This window comes from Astyanax mexicanus, chromosome 5, assembly GCF_023375975.1.
Source record: "Astyanax mexicanus isolate ESR-SI-001 chromosome 5, AstMex3_surface, whole genome shotgun sequence".
In the NCBI taxonomy this organism is placed as follows: Eukaryota; Metazoa; Chordata; class Actinopteri; order Characiformes; family Acestrorhamphidae; genus Astyanax; species Astyanax mexicanus.
The window spans coordinates 5,244,377-5,269,486 of NC_064412.1; the positions used below are offsets into that span (position 1 = coordinate 5,244,377).

Genomic DNA, 25,110 nt, shown 5'->3' on the forward strand with positions numbered 1-25,110 from the left:
GGTACACAAAATAAACTTATTTTAACATTTGAAATTAAAAACAATGTGAGAAAAATGAAAAGGTCAACACGTAAAGTTAAGGCTTAGTTAAAATATTGACTGAAGACCTGAAAGAAGAGAACACAAAAAAGCAAAGAACTAAACCGGGAAATGAAACTCTCCTTTAGAGCAACAGAGACTTTAATTCCCCACCCCTTTTGGCCTAATTCTTAACTCAATACCGTAACTGACCATTCAAAAACAACTTAACTCTGCGATTCATACAAAACCAAAAGCACATTAGTCATAACAATGACTGTTAGCCAATGATCCGAGCTTTTCCTGACAAAGCAGAAAGCACAAGGTAAGGGTTCAAGTGTCCTAAAGAGGAAGATCATTCACAGAGCTCAGTAAAGTGGAGACTTTCTCCTTTGTGAGAGCGTTTGGGGGGAGTTAATAAGTTTGCTGTGTGATTAGGCCTTAAAAAAAGGCCAGCGCTGGACCCACGCCAGGGCCAAACCCAAACGTGTGCCTGAGCTGGCAGGGAGTGGAGGCTTACTCAAACACACGCCGCAAGCGTTCACATGGCAGTGCTGAAAAAAATAAAACAGTCAATTTGCAACAGATGAGTCTACAGATATAAAAAAGTCATTTCCTTCTTGGGTTAAACCAAATCAGATTCAGAAAAACTGAACTTATTACCATATAAAAATGTAAAAAAGGGCTGGGTTTCACCAATTTTGTGTGCATTACTTTTTTAAGTTTGTGTGCAAAGTTTCTACTAAGTCCTAAGTTACTACTAGAGCTTAGTACTTGTTTTCCACTATCCTTTTACTAAATGTAGTTGCACCACAAATTTCTATGTTGTGTCTTAAATAGTAACCAACTAACTCATGTGCAGAGTTACAATTGTTGCTTTTACATGACAATATATTTTAATAATTATCACCGGCTTAATCGCATGTGTTTTAGGGTAATATATTGATTTATGTACAGTATATACAGCTCTGGAAAAAGATTAAGAGACCCCTTTAGTGTCTGAATCAGTTTCTCTGATTTTGCTTTTTATAGGTATATTTTGAGTAAAATGAACATTGTTGTTTTATTCTATAAACTACGGACAACAATTTCAAATAAAATATTGTCATTTAGAGCATTTATTTGCAGAAAATGAGAAATGTCTGAAAAAAAAAAAAGATGCAGAGCTTTCAGACCTCAAATAATGCAAAGAAAACAAGTTCATATTCATAAAGTTTTAAGAGTTCAGAAATCAATATTGGGTGGAATAACCCTGATTTTTAATCACTGTTTTCATGCATCTTGGCATGTTCTCTCCTCCACCAGTCTTACACACTGCTTTTGAATAACTTTATACTGCTTTACTCCTGGTGCAAAAAATTCAAGCAGTTCAGTTTGATTTGATGGCTTGTGATCATCCATCTTCCTCTTGACTATATTGCATTGATTTTCAATTTGGTAATTTTATATATATATTTTATATATATATATATATATATATATATATATATATATATATATATATATATATATATATATATATATATATATATATATATATATACATGTATATACATATATACATGTATATATATATATATAGCCTACGTTTGAACTTATGCAAAAGTGATGCAACCCAGCCCAGATCTGAATGCTCGAGTGCTGAGGAACGAATAGAGAGATTGTAAAAGACAGGCAGACCATGCGAATGTACCCAGACATGTTTTTTGTAACTTCTGATCATGTAGAAACCATATAAACCCATAAACTAGTTACTGTATATACCACCACAATATCATATTAAGTCCAGGAACCAAATCTTGACAATAAAATAAATAAAAATAAAATAAGGAATTAAGCTGTAGAAAAATGCTAAATCCTTAGGGAGATTTAACTGGACTTCATTGTTTTATTAAACTGCAAAAACACAATCCTGTCAAGTAAAAAAAAAAAACATTACAAATTGAATCAACATACTGCAAAACCTAATTTTGAGATTTTTGTAAGAATTCTTTTTCTTCATATTTTTTGCATGTTTTAAGAAATTATTCCATAAACTTATTCTGTAAGTGAAATAACCTGCATTTTAAGACGATGCAACAACTTAAACATGTAAAAACAAGTCTTGATATACGTTAAATAGTCTTCTAAAATAAGATCTCTCCAATAGTTCCCAGTTAAGAACTATTGAGAACATATTATTCCTTAAAGCCAGGGGCGTAGCAGCAAATTCTGGGCCCTGTACACCCTCTATGTTAATGGGCCCCTATCCATGCCAGTAAACAAAGGAAAGTGAGCAAAAAAAAAATCAGGATTTTCATGGGCCCCTCTCCCTACTCGGGCCCTGGGTAGTCAGGTCCACTTTTCCCCCCACTACCACGCCCATGCTTAAAGCTTAGATCAACTTATAAAACTTTATATATTGCTTAACTAATTAGTTGCTTTATTAATTGTTTGATTGATTTTAGAATACTCTGGCAATTGAGCAAGTTATCGTGGCCCTATTTTAGCGATCTGTAGTTGAGCCGCTATTTTTGCTATCATAACAACGGGAAAAGTACACCTTGCTCAGCTCAAAATGCACAAAAGGCATGTTCTAATTCTTTTTAAATAATCATGGATGAGTTTTAGGGCTAACGTGAAATAAACCAATCAGCATGCTACTTTAAGCTCACTTTAAGAGTCAGGTGAGCTCTGATTTTGCTGGATTGCTATTTTAATGGCGCAGCTACTTAGCAGAGGAAAATGACCTGCTTGTTCATGTGGGATAAGCAATGTTATTTTATTTAGTATTCTGTTTATTATTGATATAAAAGTTGGGTTTGTGCACTACTGCGTGCCTGCATTGTTAAGAAAGCAATGAACATCTGACTTTTGACTGTTCTTAGGGTTCACGTTAATTACAAAATTTACCTGAACACACCTCATTTTTTCACATCTTTGCACGTGAATATATTCCTAAACTCTGTTGCTATTAAGACAAAGCAGGCAGAAGGCATGAAAATAGAGAGTGTTGGCCCTAAGATAGGACCTATAATTCAATGAAATGTTCAAAAAGGTAAGAAAATGTGTATTAAATTCTTACAACCATCTCAAAATTAGATTATCTCTTCATTTTACTGTATCATTTCCATATTTTTCAGTCCAGACCATTAGTTTATAGTTATTGTAATAACAGATATCAGTATTGTAATGACAGGACGTCTTAGCAAATCAGTTTTTTGCTAGGTTAATAAGTGTAGCCTGCTGTTTTTTTGGGGGATGCTTGTCAGTGCATAGATATCAGTCAGTCCTCTTGCCTCATCGAGTACGAGCTCTGGACTCATACTGGGTGAACGAACTGGTAGACGAGTCTCTGAGATACGTCAGGTTTGCGGATGATGCCCTTCTTGTAGTACTGTCGGATGGAGCGACTAAGCTTGTCATAGTTCATAGCAGGTCGGTTCTTCCTCAGGCCCCAGAGTCGCGCTACATGAGCAGAGTCTTCAATTTTAAAGATGCCTTAGGGAGGAAAACAAAGGATTAGAGAGTTATAAACAGGGTAGACTTGCTGTTTTTCTCTGTTACCACTCTCTAGCACTGCTGGGTCCGTATTTATTCTTAAGCTTCTGTACCTTTCTCCTTGTTAAGCCAGCGGATGCAGCGTCCGTAGCTGTGCGGCTTCAGCAGCAGCTCTCTGAGGAACTGCCACAGGTGGATGGGCTGACCGGAGCAGGACGAGTCTGCTTCTGACCATAGCTCCTCTCCAGCTGCAGGACAACATCACACACCATCAGAATTACACCAAACTCCAGGTAACATAATACAATAATAATACAAAGCAAATATACAATAGAACTGCAGCAGTCAGCACTAGAAACCAATCAAATGTAAGACCTAATTTAAAAGCTTATGCATAACCTATACATAATATTTAAGGTTATTGAACTGAGTGACAATTAGTTGGTGTATTCTCAATTAACTTTACATTTGTTTAAGAAGAGATCAACAGTACAAAGTACTGTATTTAAGTGAATACAACGTCACCCATGCCATTAAAAATGATTTCAGTAATTCAGTTTAAAATGTGAAACTCATATACAGTATTATATACATGTATTACCTTGTGCTTGATCTGTTTTAAGCATTTATTTATTTTATTGTTGATGATTATAGCTTACAGCCAATGAAAACCCAAAAATGAGTGCCTTAGAAAACAAGAATATTATATTAGATCAATCGGTACTTTTGGCAGTGTGGGCAGTGTGCCAAGTCCTGCTGGAAAATGAAATCTGCGTCTCCATAAAAGTTGTCAGTAGCAGAGGGAAGCATGAAGTGCTGTAAGATTTTGTGGGAAAACAAAACTGCACTGACTTTAGACTTGATAATAAAACACAGTGGATCAACACCAGCAGATGACAGACATGTCTCTCCAAACCATCACTGATTGGTGGAAATTTCACACTAGTCCTCCAGACTCTGGTTTCTTGATTATGGAGATGCAGATTTCATTTTCCAGCAGGACACTGCCCACACTGCCAAAAGTACCATTTGGTCTTATATAATATTCACATTTTCTGAGACACTGATTTTTGGGTTTTCATTGGCTGTAAGCCAATAACCATCAACAATATAAGAAATAGATCACTCTGTGTGTTTAATACATCTACATAATATATGAGTTTTACATTTTGAACTGAATTACGGAAAAAAAGTAAAATAAACTTTTCAATGATATTCTCATGTTTTTTTTAAATGCACTAGGATAGTTAAATACTGAAACAAAATTGTTACAAATTTTGCCTCACAAACTACAAACATCAATCAATCAATCAACCATTATTTTCACTCGAGAAAAAACATTGAGGGTGACCCTCATTTACAATGTTGCCGAGCCTTTATAACATCAAAGGGATTGAACACATTTAATGATGTAATAGAAATAATTACAGAAAGAAATAATAAGAAATAATAAGAAATAAAATAGTAAAAAATAAATAATTAAATAAAAAAATAAAAAATAAAAGTACGCATTTTAAATAAACATTTAATAAAAATATATATGTAAAACAGAAAATTCTAAAATACCATAAAAAAATCAAATTTGACATAAAAATAAAGAAATATATAAAATATAAAATAAGTAAATAAATAATAGTAAAAGTAAAGTAAAATATTAAAAATGATAAGTGATTAAATGAGTAATAGAACTAAGTAAAAGAATGAAAATACAAAAAATAAAAAAAAATAAAAAATAAAAGTAATGATAAAGAATAAAAAATGAATAAAATAAATAAAAAATAAAACATATATAAATAATATAAGAAAAAAGATAAACTAAAAAAAAGTCATTTAAAACAGTCACAGGCTTTCTGATGGTGATTAGAAACTAAAACATAAATCACAGACTATTAAATGTGATATTAACATGGGAGTTCCTAAGTGTGTCCAGTGTCCAGTTATGTGACTGCTGTGACTCACCTGTGATTCTGCTCTCTCCTACTGAACACCTTTCCTTCATCCAGGCAGCTGAGCACACAAAGAACAGCAGGTTATCTTACAGAAACAAACATATACACATACGCATGTATGATTTCTTTGAGTGTGCATTCTTTGGCTCAAAGGCTCAGCACCCACCTGATTTCCATATGTCTAGATGTGCGTGCAGCGTGTCGCCGCATTGTGGCGAGCGCTGGCGGAAGTCTTCCTCTGTCATGGCGCAGAGGTCTTTCCCATCCAGGTCCTGGAAGGCTTTGCCCACCTGAGGGAGGCGGTACAGATGCTCCGTCCACAGCAGCCACTTCTGCACATTCCCACAACTCCACTCCACTGGATCTGAAAGATCCGAGATAAGCGTGACTCACGGTGTCTTACTCATTACCCCGCAGCACAGCCACCCTGTCCTTTCAGACTGTAACACGTGGATTAGTGGGTGTTTGCATAGGGCTCTGTGTGTTTTGATGCACTTTTCAGAGAATCATTCATGGAAAGCGAGAGGGAAAAGTGTGAACAGGGGGAAGCAGGTATTTACTCAAGGAGGTGTAGCGCGATTGTTTTCAAGGAGTGAAATTTGGCGTGACAAATGTCGGTTAGAAGTGCTCGCAGGCCAAAAAGGACACACCAATAAAATCAATAGTTAATGACACTTGTGTGTCCCTTGTGTCTCACATCAGTGCAAAAAAAAATAAATAAGAGAGCACTTAAAAACGATGAGTTTCTTTGATTTTACCAAATTGAAAACCTCTATAATATAATCAAGAGGAAGATGGATGATCACAAGCCATCAAACCTGAAGCTGAACTGCTTGAATTTTTGCACCAGGAGTGAAGCAGCATAAAGTTATCCAAAAGCAGTGTGTAAGACTGGTGGAGGAGAACATGATGCCAAGATGCATGAATTGAACTGTGATGAAAAACCAGGGTTATTCCACCAAATATTATTGATTTCTGAACTAAAACTTACTTTAGTAAACATTATGAATATGAACTTCTTTTCTTTGCATTATTTGAGGTCTAAAAGCTCGCCATCTTTTTTTTTATTTCAGCCATTTCTCATTTTCTGCAAATACAATATTTTTCTTTGAAATTTGGGAGAAATGTTGGTCGTAGTTTATAGAATTAAACAGTAATGTTAATTTTACTCAAACAAAAACCTATAAATAGCCAAATCAGAGAAACTTATTCAGAAACTGAAGTGGTCTCTTTAACTTTTTTTCCAGAGCTGTATTTTTTGTATGTATATTGAATGTTGCACATTTCTGAGCTTTTGAAAATCTGATTCCTTTTCAGTTTTGCTGGAAGTTGCAGAGCTTGTTGGAATAGTCTGTTTGCAGGGGATGACTGTTGACGTTTGCTCAGTTCGGGGAAGGGCTTGGTTGGGCAGTGTACACTACATCTACTGCTGAGTAAACACCAAAAGACCTTAAGCAAAGCTTCTCCAACAAAGTTATCCACATGCAAGAGTGAGGATTAGGCACATCCTGGTGTACAGCTACAGTATCTTGACGTCAAGTGCTGTCTGCGTCAAAGACCTTTAACAGTTTAACTAGGAATTAATTGTACTGGACGGTTCTCTGAGCCTTATGATCTTTAAACGCCTTGATCAGAGTCATAATTTATACAGCAATTCATGATTCCAACGTAAGAAAGTTCCCACAGTTTATAGCCTTATTGTTAAAAAAAACCTATCCGGATAAATCTCTCCATGCAGATAGAGTGAATCTGATAGTGATTGGATGTAGAGAAGTTTAAACATATACCATTCCGACTCCCTATTGGTTTATACTGTGATCCATCACACCTGCACACTCCAGCAAGAACATAGCAGACGTATGTCTAGTCTAGTATGAAGATGATCCGTGCAGAGACTCGAGAGAACTCCAGACAAATATCAAACTATACTTTAATATCTTTAATATATTTACATTCTACTAAAATATATTCATTTACAATCAGCATATATGCAGCTGAAACACTAGGGAACAGCCTAGTGCATCCCAAATTATATTATCAACATTAGTGCATTATAGGACTTTTTTATTCTTAATGGCTTTATTTTTTCCCCTTACATTACTTTTACCTTTTATACTTTAAGTAGTTTTAAATCAGTACTTTTACTGAGTACTTTTACTTAAAGAGTAAAAAGCTTGATTTGATACTTCAACTTCTACAGAAGTATTTTAAACCCTAGTATGAGAACACCTTTGACACCATACTCAAGCTAACATAAGATTCATCTTTCCATCATTCTGAAAGTTAACAAAATCTGACATTCGCCAGTTTCATTCCTACGTGAACTGAAACCCTTAATGATGTTTTACTGGAAAAAAACACAGTAAAACATCCACAATTCAAGATGCTCTGACAAAAACGTGTAGCAGATTCCTGCTTTTGAAGCCAAAGCTCCTCTAACCTGGTGTGATGTTCAGCAGCTTGCAGGCTGTCTCAATGTCCTTCAACACTTCTCCCACCACCAAACTTTGCACTTGCTCCAGAGACCTCTCCTCCACCTGGTCCTCCAGGCCAGGAGAGAGCGGTTCACCTCCCAGCCCAGGGCTGTCGATGACCGGGCACTGCTCTGGTTCTGGACACGGTTCAAGACGAGGTCCAACACTGACAGAACCTGAGGAATCCGCCACCCTCACCAGCCAGGCAGCCTCCTCGGTGAACAGCATGTCGAAGCAGGACAGGTAGAGTCCCGTGAGCCCTCGCTCCGAGCTGTCCAGCCGTGGTTTACTGTCCACCAGCTCCAGATTCTCCACATCCATCTCCTCTCTTTTCAGGTGAGCCAGAGAACTCTCTGAAAAAACAGAGCCGCTGCGGGTGGGCTGGAGCAGGGCACTGTCTGGGTGGACCCGCACTGGACTAGCCATGACCTCCTGAGGACAGAAATGAAGAAAGAACATCAGAGACATAATGCTGAATCAGTCATTCTATTACTGAAATAGAGTTTTGCATTGTAGATTAAAACTAAAACATCTAAACAATGAAGAAAACATGGAACAAACCAGAATATGTTTTATATTTTAGATTCTTCAAAAAAGTAGCACCTCTTGCTTAGATGACAGCTTTCTAAGTCAGCTTGGAATTCAGGCTTTCAGTTAACAGCTGTGTTGAATTCGTCAAGAGTTAATTGCTTGAATTTCTTGCCTCTTAATGTGTTTGAGAGCATCAGTTGTAAAGTTGTGAAGAGGTAGAGTTGAATACACATACAGTGAATAGCTCAACTTGAGTAATGTTCTAATCCATATTATACCACAGTTATTTCTGTCCCTGCAATTTGATTGGCTGAAAGGCGTTCTATGAGTGCCATTATCAGCCAGTAATGCACTGTAACCGAAGCTCTCCATGTGCTACTCCACCACACACAGGTAACCTAGCACAATGCAGTGCTTACAAGCCAAACAGCGCAGCTACAAACAGAGCGGCAATGGAACTATTTTAACTGGCGGGGTTTTTTAGAACTAAACAGATCCTATTTTCTCTGCTCCTCTTTAACTCAAAATCTTTCAATAAAAAGAAATAGTACACTTGAGGTCTGTGCTATATCAGGTTACAATGTGTAATATTGGCACAGTGACAGTATTACACGTTACAGCACAAACCTCAAGTGTATTATTGCTTAATTGTGGCAAGAAATACTCAACTAAGTAAAGAAAAAAAAATACTTCAAGAAATTAAGGTCAGCCAATGCAAAACATTTTAAGACCTTTGATTTTAAGAACAAAAGTGCGTTCACAAAGACTATCAAAAATGTTATGATGAAGCTGGCAGGAAAGGAAAAGTAAAAGTTCATCAGAGTTTCCAGCCTCAGAAACCGCAAGTTAACAGCTCTCCAGATAAGATCTTCTAAATGCTTCACAGAGTATTTTGGTTTGATTAACACTTTTAAGTCCTTATGTATTCCTTTGTATTCAGTATTAATTGAACATATATAAAAATTAAAATATTCAACAGATAAAGTAAGAAGTAAGAGTATGAATACACAAAGTTAGCAAACAAATGACATAAAAAAAACACAATACCATTAAGTAGACTTACGTCTCAGATGCAGATTTTAAGCTGCTGGTTGTTAGTAAGTATCATCATCTCCTGTTCCATAGCTAAACCAGCCAACAGACCAAGTGTGAGTCCTAGTGTCACTTCTAGACTCTTTAAAGGTTGGAGGACACATGGGGATGGGAGAGAGGGACTAAAGCAAGTCACGGTGCAGCACAGGAAGCCAGGGGCCAAAACGGATTGACTGGAGAAGTTACTCACGGGTCACTACTGCAGAATGGCGGAGGACGCCGGAGTAAATAACTAGTAGTCAAGGTGTGATTCCCGCAGTTTCCTGTCTCCACTGTCAGCGTGAGTTTTTAATGAAAGCGAAATGAAATGGAATTGAGTAGTAGACGGCTTGACACTGCAAAACGTTCAGTGACTGGAGACAAAGGGACAGATACGGAAAGTCAGGAGAGTGCTGAGACGCTAAGGCACAAAATGTCCAATGCTTAAATGCAGCGGAAGATAATTCAACGTAACACAAACTCTTTGACTCTTTGAACTGAAAATGTTTTACATTATTTAATTGACCAAGATAGTACAAATTTGGTGGATAATTTTATACTTATTTTAATTAAGGTTGTTGATTTAACCATTTTTTTAAATTACCAAATGCATTGCCGAATCATTAGTATCTTAAGTTCATGTGAATAACATTTTGTTAATTGCATGTATCTAAAATATCAAGTAGAAATACTAATTAAATCAGACATTACTACTAATCCTACTACTTCTACTTCTACTACCACTGCTACTACTACAACTACTTCTACTACTACTACTACTACAACTACTACAACTACTACAACTACTACTACTACTACTACCATACCTGTCAAGTTTTGGATTAAGACAGTTTGCAAGAAATCTAAAATAACCACCTGTAAACCACTTCTAAAGTATAATTAGATGATCAGAGTCTGATTTGTTGTTTCAGGTTTATTCCCGCTGTTGGCACTAACCTTAGTTAACCTTAAGGTTAGTGACATTTAAATTAGGAGAGTCACAGGAATGGTTATTAAAATTATAATATAATACAGGAAATTCACGGGGAAATACTAATATGGGAGGACAGAAGGAAAGTAAAGAAAATATGGTAGTTGTTGTTGTTGTTTAAATGGGTTTAAATAGTAAAAATATTAAAATACAACATAAAATATAACATTTTAATAAATAAAATTGTCACGTCTGGTGCTGTTAGCTCCTCTGTCCCTTCCACACCAAGCTCTAACGGAGGTTCTCAGGTCAACAACTACACTACCCAGAATGCACCACCCGCTGACATCACGCACTCACCTGATCATGTGACACCTCACCTGCTTCCTCCAGGAAGTCCTGAATACTGATTACTGGCACTATAAAAGAGCACTCCACACAAACACCCACGCCGCGTATTGTAGGTTCTCCTCATTACAAAGCGTTACTTTATCTCTTGTCTCAGTTTATCTTGTGTATGACCTTGCTTTTGTTTTCTCGACGCCGATTATTGCCTTTGCCTCTGATACTGGATTGCTTGTGTATTACCTGGACTGTGTTTTCACTACTGCCTCTTGGATTACCTCTGACATTGGACCTCTCGTGTATGAACTCTGGACTGTTTCTCGTATATGGTATGGTTTTGCCTTCATTGCTCTGTTTACTGGTGATTACCCATTGTTTCTGTATCGACTACGTATTACATCTGTTTATTTTATAATAAACATATATTTTTATCAGTATCTGCATGTGTCTGCAATTCTGTGCACACCATGACAAAAATGAAACTAAGTAAGATCAAAAAGTTAATATTTCAATTTTCCCAACTAAAAGTCTACAGCAATAACTGTGTTTATTTGTACTGATTATTGTAGTTACAATCAAACCATCTTATTAATTTAGATATACGTAGCTAAACAGTGCTCAAGATCAACAACAATTAATTAGTCTGTTACTGTTAGTAAAGACTTAAAATATCTATTGAATCTGTTAGCGTTAGCTAAAGTCTTTAGTCAGTCTGTTTAATACTATTAGTAGCAGGAGATAAAAGTCTGTCAAACTTGTTAGTGTTAACTAAAGTCTTCAGCCAGACTGCTACTTGTGTTAGCAGCAGGTGAAATTTCATTAACATTAGCATTCAGTCAGTCTGTTTCATTAAAAAAAGGGTTCAGTTAGCACATAAAAACAAACAATACAAATAAACATTTATCTTCCTGTTTAATTATCTTAAAATTCAAAAATTACTGATTAAAAACCTATTTGTTTTTTTTTTTTTGGTTAAAAACTTTTTACTAACAGTTACCTAGCAGTTTACTAACACATTTTTAGTAATGCAATAAACCTTAACAATTTATGTACATTTGTAATTAAACAGTTTTGTCGCGGGCTAACGGTTTACCTTTATTTTTTGGTATCTTAAAATAAGTATAAAAAACATTTCCTGTTGCATCTGTTTTCTTAATTGGAAGAGATTAAACGTGTTTACCACTTTTAGAAGACAAAAAAAGAGATCTTTTTTTTAGTCATGTATGGAATTAAGTCTTTCACATTAATTACATTATCAACTTATCATACTATATATGGACATGACTTTAAAAATATTACTAATCGAGGTAATCAGTTGATGTGAATTAGCCGGTATGTCAATTTTTCTAAATATATTTTTATGCAGACTTGTGTGCAGTAATTTTTGCTGACCTTAATAATGCCCATTATGATTTTCTTAGTGAGAAACATACATTAACATAATTGGCCAGAATGTCAATAATTTGTTTTTATGATATTTTTTAGAATATTTTTAGCATGTAGAATTATGTCAGTTAATATATGTGTATATTCTTTGAAAAAAAAAAGCTTTTTTTATTTTTCAAAACTGTGGAATTGGATTTTTAAGCAACTAAATGTATCATTATTGGCATTAAATTACAATAATATTGTATTATTCAATATACTCAATTGTTCCTGGGGCAATATATCGCCCATACAGAATAAGTTATTGCTACAGGCCTATATGGAATGTATTTTTTATTGAGCTGTGGTCATATTTAAAGGATATCTGTGTGTTTTAGTTACGCAAGTTCTCCGTCTTCCGATTAACTGAATGAAGCACAGATGGAGAATGAGCGTCTGCTGTAGATTATCTGCTGTCAAAGTTCTCGTACGTCTTCGGGACAATCCGTCGCATGCCACATGCTCATTCATACACCTTACATTTGTTTAGACACAGCGACATCCGAATTCATAAAATCTGATGACGGCTCCACACCCAGTGATAGCAGAGGAAATTAGGTACTATTAAACTAAGCACAAGCTGTCGATGTATTTATGACTATAAATACTATTCAGAGAGATAGTCTGTGTGCTCTGGACACAGTGGAAGACCATTCCAGTGCGTCTTTCTGAACATCTCTACGCTCCAACACAAAAGGAGGACTTGAGCAGTGTCTTTGAAGCTGCCCCCCTGGTTAACCCTAAAGGAAATGAAGTTATCCTTCTTTACAGAAGCCCTCCTCTCATCTCTTAACCCCTACTCTGCCTAGCATCCCCTTCTGTCGCTCCCCACATTCCCTCCTTTCATCCCTCTCTCCTCCCTGGAAAAGGAGGTGCATCTTTCCCTTCATCTACGCTCAGCTTAGACACACTCAGCAGACTTGTGTTCCCACTCTGTAGCAACAGCTTGCAGTAAGCCCATTACCCTGCCGCATTTGGCCGTATTGACTCAGCCCAGCAGAGAAGGAGATGCAAACACACTCCCTGGGCAAGGGATTAGAGCCCGTGACTGATCCCTAAATGAGTTTGGTTAAAGACTCGAAAATTCATTTCAGGGGAATTAGGAGGTGCTCCATTTGCCAGGTCAGTGGTGCTCATTGTTGCTGTGCAGGAGAACGTTTATACATTTGACTAAGAGTACAGGTTTAGTGCTGGAGTCTTTCTCAGCCATTCTCAGAGCCTGATCTGCTCTGATTACTCAATCTATTGATTGAGGAAACTTATTCTAAAAGACAGGAACTCTAAACCAGGGAACTGAAAAAGCTACAAATTTGGGATCATCATTTTTAAACATACTAAGCATTGGTCTGTTTATTGCAATACACCTTAACTTATTGGCGCCGTCCAATAAAAAACAAGCATGTCAATCTTGATGAATTTTAGTTTACTGTCCCTTACACTGTGCAAAAAAAATCTTGATAAATGGACCAATAGACATTCTCCCAAATTACCTGAAATAATGATCAATTTATATAAAAAAATACTCATTCTAAAAGACAGGAACTGTAAACCAGGGAACTGAAGAATAGTTTGTAGGTTTGGATCTTAAAACTCAAAAGCTGCTAATTTGGGATTATCATTTTTACTCAACATTCAAAACATTGGTCTGTTTATTGCAATACACCTAAACCTAAAACTTCATATTGTTGCCGTCCAATAAAAAACAAGCATGTCAATGTTCATGGATTTTAGTTAACTGTCCCTTACACTGTGCAAAATATTTCTTGATAAATGGACCAATAGACGTTTTCCAAAATTACCAGAAATAATTATCAAATTGAATTAGGGTCTTTCCAGGCCTTTCTCAGAGCCTGATCTGCTCTGATTACTCAATCTATTGATTGAGGAAACTTATTCTAAAAGACAGGAACTCTAAACCAGGGAACTGAAGAAGGGTTTGGAGGTTTAGATCTTAAAACTTAAAAGTTCCACATTTGGGAATCATAATTTTTACTCAACATTCAAAACATTGGTCTGTTTATTGTAATCATCTATACCTAAAACTTCATATTGTCGCAACAAGTATCTCAATTTTGGATTATTGGATTGTTATGCAATTAAATTATTATTGTTACCATTAAATTACAATAATCTTGTTTATCTAAATTTTTTCTTGGACTATATCGCCCACACATAAATAGTTATTGTGACAGTCATATAGGGAATGCATTTTTTTATTGAGTATCAAGTGTAAACAAGAAAAAAACTAAACCTAGGACCTAAATTTTTTCGATCAATGAACCAATCAATATTCTCCAGAATGACTAAAATAAATTCTTTTTATATTGACTTCCACTTTCATTCTAGGGTTTTCTCAAAGCCTGATCTGCTCCAATTGCTCAATCTATTTATTGATGATGCTTATTCTAAAAGACAGAAAAACTAAACCACTAAAGATAGATTTTGAGGAAGGATGTTAAGGGAAAAGTCAAAAGCTGCAAATTTTGGATCATCAGTCTTGTTTAACATTCAAAACAATGGTCTGTTTTTTGTTATACACCTAAACATAACACTTTATTCTGCCACTGCCCAATTAAAAAAGTTGTTTACTACATATTTTGAACATAATCTTTCTGTACCTTCCACAGTGTCAAAATTCCTTGCTAAATGGACCAAATACATGTTTAATCTTTTACATTGACTACTATTGAAAGTCAAGAAGGTTTTAAGAAGGCTTGCTCCTGTAAAGTTGCTGTTTTGGAAATATTTGATTTTCATTGGATACTTGATTTTCTAACTAACCAAATCCTTCAGTAACCCATAATTGATTGTTCTCAGCTACAGAAGTGGAGGTTCTTCTGTAATAAGACCCACCCATGCTCATTGTCTTTTTTTATAAGTAATGCTATTTGTTGTATGGCTTTTGTAAATAGATTTTTTAAATCATCTAAACAATTTCTTTTCATTATATATGACAGCATATACACTGCAAAAAAGTTTAATACTCTAAAATTATTTTGCAGATTTCTTTTTTTTTTCAGAACAAGATTATCCAACCTATTAATAATATATTTTGACTTTATTAAAGTATTTTTATGTACTATAAATGTCTTTTTCCACTGGCAAATATTTTTGCTTGTTTATGCCAATGCGAATGAAAATTAGACACTTTTAGTAGAAAGGAAGTCACGTTAATCAAGTAAAGGTAAAACTTCTATGATATTTCTAAAATTATCTTAGAATAATCAATATTAGACATTTAGACTACATTTAAGAAGATTTCACTTGCTAATATTGCATTTGTTTTGCAGTTTGCACTTAAGTTCACCACAGTCACCTGGTCAGGGATGCTAATCTAAGCTTTCCTGCAGTATAGTGTCCAGGCCAGCATTGCCTGGTGTGTGTATAGCAGGTAAAGAATAAACATTAATATGTTTCCCTGTTAAATTAAGCATTTGAAACATGATTGTGTGTAAAGACGTAATTTTTATGGATCCAGGCTGAACTGACCCAGTGTTCTCCTCGACAGCTGCTCAGTATAAGAGCTGTTCACATAGTCAGAGCATAAAACACTGTAATGATTACACACCATATACATGAGATTAGAGCTTTTCTGCCATCTGACTGGATCTCAGGACCATAACTCAGGACTGGCCTGTTTTTTTTGAGAGGAGTTTAGATGAGACACGTCACAGAAACCTCTGATCCTCTCATTCACTGTTTTATTTTTGTTCCTACATTGATTTAATGAATAATGAAGTGATCCAGACCATGAAGGAACACATAAGGAATCATGTAGTGACTTAAAAGTGTTAAACAAACCAAAATACTCTGTGAATTTGAGGTTTCTGAGGCTGGTAACTCTGATTAAGTTATCCTGTACAACAGAGGAAACTCTTGCTCTTCCTTTCCTGGTGATCCTGATGAGTGCCAGTTTCTTCATGACGTTTTTAATACTTTCAAAGTTGCCGAAATGTTTCAGATTGACTGACTTTCAATCTTAAAGTCATTTTTGTTTTATCTTTATTTAGTTGAGTAGTTCTTGCTTCTCATAATCTGGATTAGAACATTACTCAAATATTCACTATTCACTGTATACCTGTAACTCTACCTCTTCACTACTTTACAACTGATGCTCTCAAACACTTTATTAAGAGACAAGAAATTCAAGTAATTAACTCTTGACGAGTTCAGCACAGCTGTTAACTGAATGCTTGAATTCCAAGTGACTCTACCTCATAAAGCTGACTGAGAAAATCCAGCAGAGATGTGCAAACCAGTCTAATCTAAGCAACAGGAGCTACTTTGAAGAATCTAAAATATAAAACATATTCATACATATCCTTTTTATGAAATAATCCAATGTGTTTTCTTCATGGTTTGGAAGTTTAGTAATAATCTATAATGCAGAAAAGTATAAAACGATGAACCACTCTATTAAAACACTTAAAATCTAGTTTTCCAGCACTTCTACATTCTGTAAATAAGATCAGGTGACCACACATTCATTCACACACTGTCCTGTGATGATGCTCTCAGGATGTTTAGTATATGTCACTTTCTACATATACTATCTACTGTATATAAGAGTCTGTGACCCATATACATTAGTATAGGCTCTTATGGATTAACCTTTTCAGACCTGTATCCATTACAATGGACATCATATATATTTTTTGTTATTTTTTAAATGTTTTGTTGAACATTAGACTATTTAACACTACTTGAGAGCTGTTGTTCATTAGAATAGACCACGATCCAGCCAATGAACACGTTTAAAAACCAATGAAACAGTAATTTGGCCCCGCCCACTGCAAAAACACTGTAAAAACAGTAGCACTAGAGCCATTGAGGCAAAGAAACAGCTTATTTTTAGTAGTTTGCTGTGATTTTGAACACTTTGAATCAGTTTTTTTTACTGTTTTGGGATAGTTTATGAAATAAATTGTTATAACATACTATAATTTACTTTTCCTTGATCTTTACTCTGTGTGATTATTTTAGGAAGGCTTTGTACATTGCACAACACAATGTACCATAAAATGTTAAATAAAATACTGATCATAAAAAAAAATGAAATATGAAAAAAGTTCAATATGAAATATCATAAAAAATATTAAATATAATGCAAAGGCTTCCTATGCAATGGAAATAAAAAAAACTATAAAATATTTTAATTCAATTTATTTGCTATATAGATTTTATACTATAATATTAAAGTCTTCTTTTCTGTTCATTACAGACAGACTGTACTGTAATACTGTAATTGGAGCTCATACTGACTTTTTCCGTTCCATTGAGAACATAAACCTCTTTTGTAAAAATGATTTATGGATTCTAAAGGAGGAGAAGAAGGAGGAAAGCTGTTGTTCAGAAGTTGCTTGAATTATGTCTTATTTACAGTTTCCAAACCTACACTTAAATACTCTTAATGACTGTAATTACAACCTGGCCTCCTTCTCAATAATTCATTACTGTCAAATTATAGTTAACAGGTGTATTTGCATACAGGCCTCATTTTTCACTGCATGTTAACAAAAGTCCTTTATAACATAACGTACAGCTCTGAGAACAGTTACTTACTGGATTTAACTGCAACTAAAGACAAAGCAAATTCTTCAGTTTATCAGATGCAATCAATGCAAATTTTAACTTAATTTCCTAGTTGTTTTTTTAAGCATATCTTTATTCACAGCCATTTTTTTTTCACTTTTTTATATATTCGATTGTTTTTATTGTGTTAATATATTTATTTTATTTTATTTTTAATTATTTTTATTTTATATTTATCCTATTTTAACAATTACTCTTTTGGGTGTAACTGGACATGCCAATAAAGTCTCATTTAATCCTTGAACAATAATAAAATAAAAATATGCTTTCCTAATTTGTTAAAAGCATTGCTTTGTTTTTTTTTAACATTGGAAAGCAGTCATTTTTTTAGCATATCATCACTCATATTCATTTTTTTATTTCACCTTTTGATATAATTAGATTTTTTTATTGTGTCAATATTATTATTTTATTTTATTTTATTTTATTATCTTATTTTACCAGTTACTCTTTTGAGTGTAACTACACTGTGAGAATGCAATTTTGTTCCACCCCATGACAAAAAGTTCAAGGTGTCGTGGCAAGGACAGCTGTCCTCAGCCCGCTCCTTATCCACTGGGGTTCCCCAAGGTTCGGTACTGGGACCCCTTCTCTTCTCCATATACACCACCTCTCTTGGTCAGGTTGTCCACTCACACGGATTTTCCTACCATTGCTTTGCTGATGACACCCAGCTATACCTGTCGTTCTCACCTGAAGATCACTCAATCTCTGCACGGATATCGCAGTGTCTCTCTGACATATCCTCATGGATGAAGGAGCATCACCTTCAATTAAATCTCTCAAAGACTGAACTTCTGGTCATACCAGCAAAACCATCTTTTCAACACAACTTCTCTATAAGTATCGACTCTCTCTCTCTCTCACCGACAAAGGTTGCTAGGAACCTGGGTGTTCTGGTTGATGACCAACTCTCCTTCACGCACCATGTGGCCTCAGTTGCTCGGTCCTGCCACTTTGCGCTCTATAACATCCGAAAAATTAGACCGTTCTTGACGCAACAGGCCACCCAACTCCTGGTGCAAGCGGTCGTCATCTCACGCCTCGACTACTGCAATGCCCTGCTAACTGGCCTCCCAGCCTGTGTAGTAAAACCACTCCAGATGATCCAGAACGCAGCAGCACGTCTGGTCTTCAACCAGCCAAAACGGGCACATGTCACCCCGCTGCTCATTGAGCTCCACTGGCTACCAGTTGATGCTCGCATCAAATTCAAAGCTCTTACAATCGCCTACAAGGTGAGGACAGAACAGGCTCCTTCCTACCTGCACTCACTCCTGAAGGCTTACGCTACCTCCCGGCCGCTGCGCTCCTCCAGTGAACGTCGCCTCGCTTTGCCAAACATTCACACAAAGCAATCCAGACTGTTCTCATACAGAGTTCCCCAATGGTGGAACAAACTACCTTCCACTACCAGATCAGGAGAATCTCTCGCTATCTTTAAGAAACTCCTGAAGACACAACTCTTCAAAGAGCACTTACTCTCTTAACACCTCTAACACACTAACTACTTCTAACCTCATTTCCTTCTTCCCCTCCTTCACTCCTCTATCCTATTATTCCCCTTTGACCTCCTTTTATCCCTATCCAAAGATGTTTTACCTTTAAACTTATTTTACATTGTACTTGACTATTGTAAGTCGCTTTGGACAAAAGCGTCTGCCAAATGTAATGTAATGTAATGTAATGAATAAATAATAAATAATATGATTAGTGCACCAAATGAGATGCTACAAAATAGAAATTTTTTCACTTTTCCTAAAAAAATGCAGTTTTGGAGATGGTGTTTTTGCATGATAGTTATGAAATGAAAATTAAAGAAACAAAATATATATAAATAAATTAAGCTGAACTCTCTTTTAAAATCTAAGCATAAAAATATCATAAGATTCTCAGGAAAATCTACCAGAAAAAGCTAAAACAATGATTTAAAACAATTTTAGGAATCCCTTTATTTGGATGGTCCAAGATGTGTCATAGATGCTCAACTAGCATTTAACTACATGTCTATTACATGTAACTGAAGCCTGAGGTGAAATAAAAGATTTTTTACTGAATGTAACTCTACATCCAACTCCAACCCAAAGTCTAATCTTAACATTTAAGGGTTAGTTTTAAAGTTTAGGATAAGATTATGGTTAGATTTGGGTGTAGGGTTGAGTTCTATAGAGAATCATTTACATTTAACTAAGTTTAGTTGCATTTACAGTAATAGTCGTTCAACTGAAAGTTAGTTGAGCATTTAGGACGCATCTTAAATGGAACATAAAAATAAAATAATAATTTAACCCATTTTAAGCGATAAGGCAATTGAAACTCAACAAAGGAACTTGACTAAGTAAATACCAATTCATTTTAATGGTCCATAAACCTAAGTCTCAAACTAACCTTAACTTTCACCAAAAAAAAGCCTCAAAGAAACCTTCAATCTGGTTTTAAATCTAGCCCTGGTTCTAATTCTAACCCTAATCCTAATGAATGAACATAAATCGGGAGATGATATACACAAAGCTACACTTTATCTGTCTAAATATATCAATAAATGACTTTTATAGGTTATATTGGTAATATCTGGAGCTTTTCTGAAGACTCTAGTGGTGCTACAGTTCAATTCACAGACAATACAACTCTCAACAAACTCTCAATCTCAATAAACTTAATATGCAAATGATTGCATTCCTGCTAGGTCACGTATTTGATGACAACACCTTGATAAGAACCACTGACGGGGGCACTAGGTTCAAATAAAAAAAGGAGAACTTTCTAGTACCTAAAAGATCATGTTTCTTCTAGTTTCTTAGCAAACTAATGGTGCTTCATTATTTCCTCTACAACTGGTGCTTTAGTCTTTTAGCAGTTTACATTTCAGGAAGGTCTTCTTTAAAGTTAATACAGTATAGCTGATTTTAGTTATAGCATCTGTACATTTAGTGAAATGTGCTTTTTTATTTTTTTTTTAAACTTTCGTATTCACTGTTTTTCTTTATTTTTAATTTAATGTATTTTCTGCATTGTAGATTCATATTAAAGACATGCAGAACAATTAAGGGACACAGATGAATTTATGTAGTTAACTGTAAAACATTGTCAAAGTAAGATCCTTTTTTATGCTCCGAGTTTAAAGAGATCAGCTTCATTTATTTATAATTTATTTTCTTTAATGTTCATAAAATCACTGTCATGCAAAAAACTTTGCATCTCCAAAACAGCTTCTTTTTTTTTTTTTAGAAAAAAAGTAAAAAAATTAGTTCCAGGACAATGCAATTGTTTTATTTTAAATTATTTATGTAGCATTTCTTTTGGTCTACTCATGCTATTCATTTGACACAATTTTGAAAATAAGTTTCTCTAAAATGACTTGACTCTATGTATGTACAGCTCTGGAAAAAGTCTAGAAACTCCAGTTTCTGAATCAGACACCATTTCTAAAAATATTGTCATTTAGAGCATTTATTTGCAGAAAATGAGAAATGGCTGAAATAACAAAAAAGATGCAGAGCTTTCAGACCTCAAATAATGCAAAGAAAACAAGTTTATAATCAATATTTGGTGGAATAACCCTGGTTTTTAATCACAGTTTTAATCATGCATCTTGGCATCATGTTCTCCTCCACCAGTCTTACACACTGCTTTTGGATAACTTTATGCTGCTTTACTCCTGGTGCAAAAATTCAAGCAGTTCAGTTTGGTGTGATGGCTTGTGATCATCCATCTTCCTCTTGATTATATTCCAGAGGTTTTCAATTTGGTACAATCAAAGAAACTCATCATTTTTAAGTGATCTTTTTTCCAGAGCTGTATATAAATATATATCTATTTTTTTGACTGGTAGTGTAGATAGATCTCTTTAAGAATCTGGAAACAGTTAGGTGTGTTCGTTTTTTTTCACACAGAGGAACTAGTTACCCGATTTCACCTGCGTTCAGCTGAAAACCCCTGCGTTTCTCAGGCCTGTATTGAGGGTTATTGAAATTCATATGAGCCTTTGGGAACTGAGCTGTTTGAGTTTCAGTTCATCTGCCAATTCTGCACCGCAGCCAAACGAAGACACCCTGTCTTTCCTTGAGGGGGAAATTATGGTGTGCACTGGTGGCAATGTGGCGCTCAGCCAAGAACACTGCATAAAAGAACAGGAAGAAACTTATGAACGGTTATTTTGTTATTATCATTAATATTTTAGATGACTCACTTGGGTTTTAATGCAAGTAACGCACTGAGAACTCCAATGTGTGTCACAGAACAGGTGCACTCCCTGTATTAGGAATGCTTGATCTGAATATCATATCAGCACATATTAATCATCAAAAGAACACACAAAAGCTCTGGTAAAGATAAGAGGCTGACTTGTTGCTCTTTTACCCACTAAACTCCAGCCTTTTCTAGTGTGTTTATTTTCCTGGTACTATATTTAAACTTGCAAATGCTTTTTCCTGAAAGTCTTAAGGCCTCATTTTGATTTTTGTGCCTCTTTTCAAGTGCCTCTTGAGCTTGTAATGACAAAAGTTAAAGCTCTAGAGGACTTAAATATCAGTACTATTTACTTTTACACTGTATTGGTTGGTTTGGTTTGGGAAATTGACTTATATTTTTATCCTTTCCTTTTGGTTAAAATTCAGAAGTTAGAGTTATTGAAAGCTCAAATACGAGTAAGAACAGTCAGGACCCTTTCTAAATCATAGGTCAGTGAGAATTTAACACCTTTAAACACTTATACATGGGCTTAGTTTTATTAGTTTTAATTTCGTTACTTTCATATCTACATTCCACTCAAATTTAATAATTACAAATAACTTTATAGGCTCTAACATAGGACCCTGTGGGTCTGTGGTCTATACAAAACATGTCCAAGAAGTTATTTGCATCCAATCACTCTCAGATACAAAGATCTCTCTAGCTCTATTCCTGCCAGTTTCCTTCTCTTTCAGAATAAGCCATTTAAGGGCTCTGACACTTTTACGCAAATAAGCTGTTGCTGTAGTGTTAGCTTGTGCTAAATGGCAAAACATGAAAAACCTAGTTCATGCTTAACTAAGGTAGAAACACAAAACTCTATATTTAAAAGAAAGATAATTGATAACTTTTGTTTAATATTCAATAGTTTTAAAACAAGGGTATAGAATTCAGTTACAGGGTTCATGTACAAATTTAGTATGAGTAAGAAATAGTCAGGGTCCATCCTATATCATAGGTCATTTATAATTAACCCCTTTAAACCCCCTTTTTACTTTTAAATCTATTATATTAGTCTCAAATTTAAAAAGTAACAATACCTTTATAGGCTCTAACATTCTAGGCTATACAAAACAGACAAAAACTCTCAGATACTGAAATCTCACCAGCTCTATTCCTGCCAGTTTCCTTCTCTTTCAGAATGAGCCATTTAAGGGTTCTGACACGTTTATGCAAATAAGCTGTTGCTGGCAACTCCATGTTTATGCTGAGAGTTTACCACACATTAGTGTTAGCCTGTGCTAAATGACAAAACATGAACACAAAAGTCATTATTTAAAAGATAATTGTATAACTTTTGTTTACTTTTCCGTACATTTAAAAAACATGTGTAGAAGTCTTGTTATTAGTAAGAGTTTTGTAAAAAATAAGTTTAAGTAAGAAATAGTCATAGGTTATTGAGAATTCAAACACTTTAAACACTTCTATATAGGCCTAGACTTAATTTTACTTTTCTTTACTTTCATATCTACATTACTCTTAATAATAACCTTATAATAATAACCAATAACTGTATAGGCATTAGCATAGAACCTTGTGGGTCTCCACGGAAAACTAAACTGAACTAAATGGTTATGAAACCATTTCTAGTAGTTTTTGCAACAGGGTTAATAAATGAATAGTAAACCTATAGGGTGCAAGAGGTTAACAAGGTTCGTCATCACTACTTGAGGTACTCTAGCTGACCTTACCTGTGCAGGTATGACTTCTGTATTTGGAAGCAGCAGCAGCAACAGCAGCAGGTGTTTTTTCGTATCTTCTGTCAGATTTCGTCAAATTCTGTCAAATTCTGTCAAATTCTGTCAGAGCACTTTATGGACCTCCTCCTCCTCTTCTTCTTCTTGTTCCCTGTCTGGTCTGGGCCCTCTGGGTGATGACCCTGCTGTATCTTCTGCAGTGTTTATAGAGGAGCAGGCTGTTCTGCGGCTGCTGGAGGAATATGAGGCTGGAGGCTGCAGGTGATGTCGGGAGAGCAGGCGGCACGACAGGCTCCAGGCACACGCCGCCACATTACTAACCTCTCCAGTGACTAACGCTGGCGATGTCAATCTTTCTGTGGCTCTGTGGCTCTGTGGCTTTGTGTGTGTGTGTGTGTGTGTGTGTGTGTGCGTGAACCTGATGTGGGTGTGTGGCCAAGCCCTCGAGTTAGAGGTTTGTGTGCAGGAATGCCTGCTCCATTGAGTCCAGAGCTTGCATTTATAGGGAGGCTTTATTAACCTGAGTAAACACCGGCCCACAGCCCCGTCCTCCCTCTCTCTCAGCTCCACAGACCTGCTAACACACACAGCGGGAACGGGCCGGGGACCCGGGATGGGATCTGATGGGAAATAAATGAGTGTGATGAATTCTACTCAACTCAGGCTGTGGAGAAGTCTCCAGTGTTGGTCTACAGGCAGATAAAATGAAGGGAAGGTAAATTTGAGGATTTTAGAAAGAAAGAAAGAAAGAAAGAAAGAAAGAAAGAAAGTTTGAGGCACCTAATGTGAGAGCTGTGGTAAAGTAAAGCTATTATGTGCTAAAAACTGAGAAATAAGAGCACTTAAAAACTATGAGTTTCTTTGATTTTACCAAATTGAAAACCTCTAGAATGTAATCAAGAGGAAGATGGATGATCACAAACCATCAAACCAAACTGAACTGCATGAATTTTTGCACCAGGAGTAAAGCAGCATAAAGTTATCCAAAAGCAGTGTGTAAGACTGGTGGAGGAGAACATGATGCCAAGATGCATGAAAACTGTGATTAAAACCAGGGTTATTCCACCAAATATTGATATTTTGAGGTCTGAAAGCTCTGCATCTTTTTGTTATTTCAGTCTTTTTTATATTTCCTGCAAATAAATGCTCTAAATGACAATATTTTTATTTGTAATTTGGGAGAAATGTTGTCTGTAGTTTATAGAATAAAACAACAACGTTCATTTTACCCAAACATAAACCTATAAATAGCAAAATCAGAGAAACTGATTCAGAAACTGAAGTGCTCTCTTATTTTTTTTCCCAGAGCTGTATGTGTTTGTAGGTAGATGAGATTTAGTTGTGGCTCTTTCCCTGATGGAGTGTTA

General features: G+C 35.5%; 1 protein-coding gene across 2 annotated transcripts; it reads right to left on the bottom strand.

Moving 5' to 3' along the window:
* Positions 1 to 1,591: 1,591 nt before the first annotated feature.
* LOC103037006 (SAM pointed domain-containing Ets transcription factor) lies at positions 1,592 to 24,196 on the bottom strand. Of its 2 annotated transcripts, none has more exons than XM_007234284.4 (6): positions 23,738 to 24,196; positions 7,888 to 8,353; positions 5,614 to 5,811; positions 5,458 to 5,505; positions 3,612 to 3,746; positions 1,592 to 3,498 (listed from the first exon to the last, which is right to left on the bottom strand). In XM_007234284.4, the coding sequence occupies exons 2-6, from the start codon at positions 8,345 to 8,347 to the stop codon at positions 3,320 to 3,322; spliced, it is 1,020 nt and encodes a 339-aa protein (XP_007234346.3). In that variant the 5' UTR covers positions 8,348 to 8,353; positions 23,738 to 24,196; the 3' UTR covers positions 1,592 to 3,319. The 2 variants fall into 2 exon arrangements, with proteins under 2 accessions (XP_007234346.3, XP_015457069.3); XM_015601583.3 differs by lacking the exon at positions 23,738 to 24,196 and adding an exon at positions 9,516 to 9,620.
* Positions 24,197 to 25,110: the final 914 nt, after the last annotated feature.

Coding starts and splice junctions, on each gene's coding strand:
- LOC103037006 (XM_007234284.4), bottom strand. CDS start 8,347: ATGGCTAGTCCAGTGCGGGTCCACCCAGACAGTGCCCTGCTCCAGCCC. Junction 5,506..5,613: donor TCTAGACATATGGAAATCAG/GTGGGTGCTGAG, acceptor TTGTGTGCTCAG/CTGCCTGGATGAAGGAAAGG. Junction 3,747..5,457: donor AGGAGAGAGCAGAATCACAG/GTGAGTCACAGC, acceptor GTTGTCCTGCAG/CTGGAGAGGAGCTATGGTCA.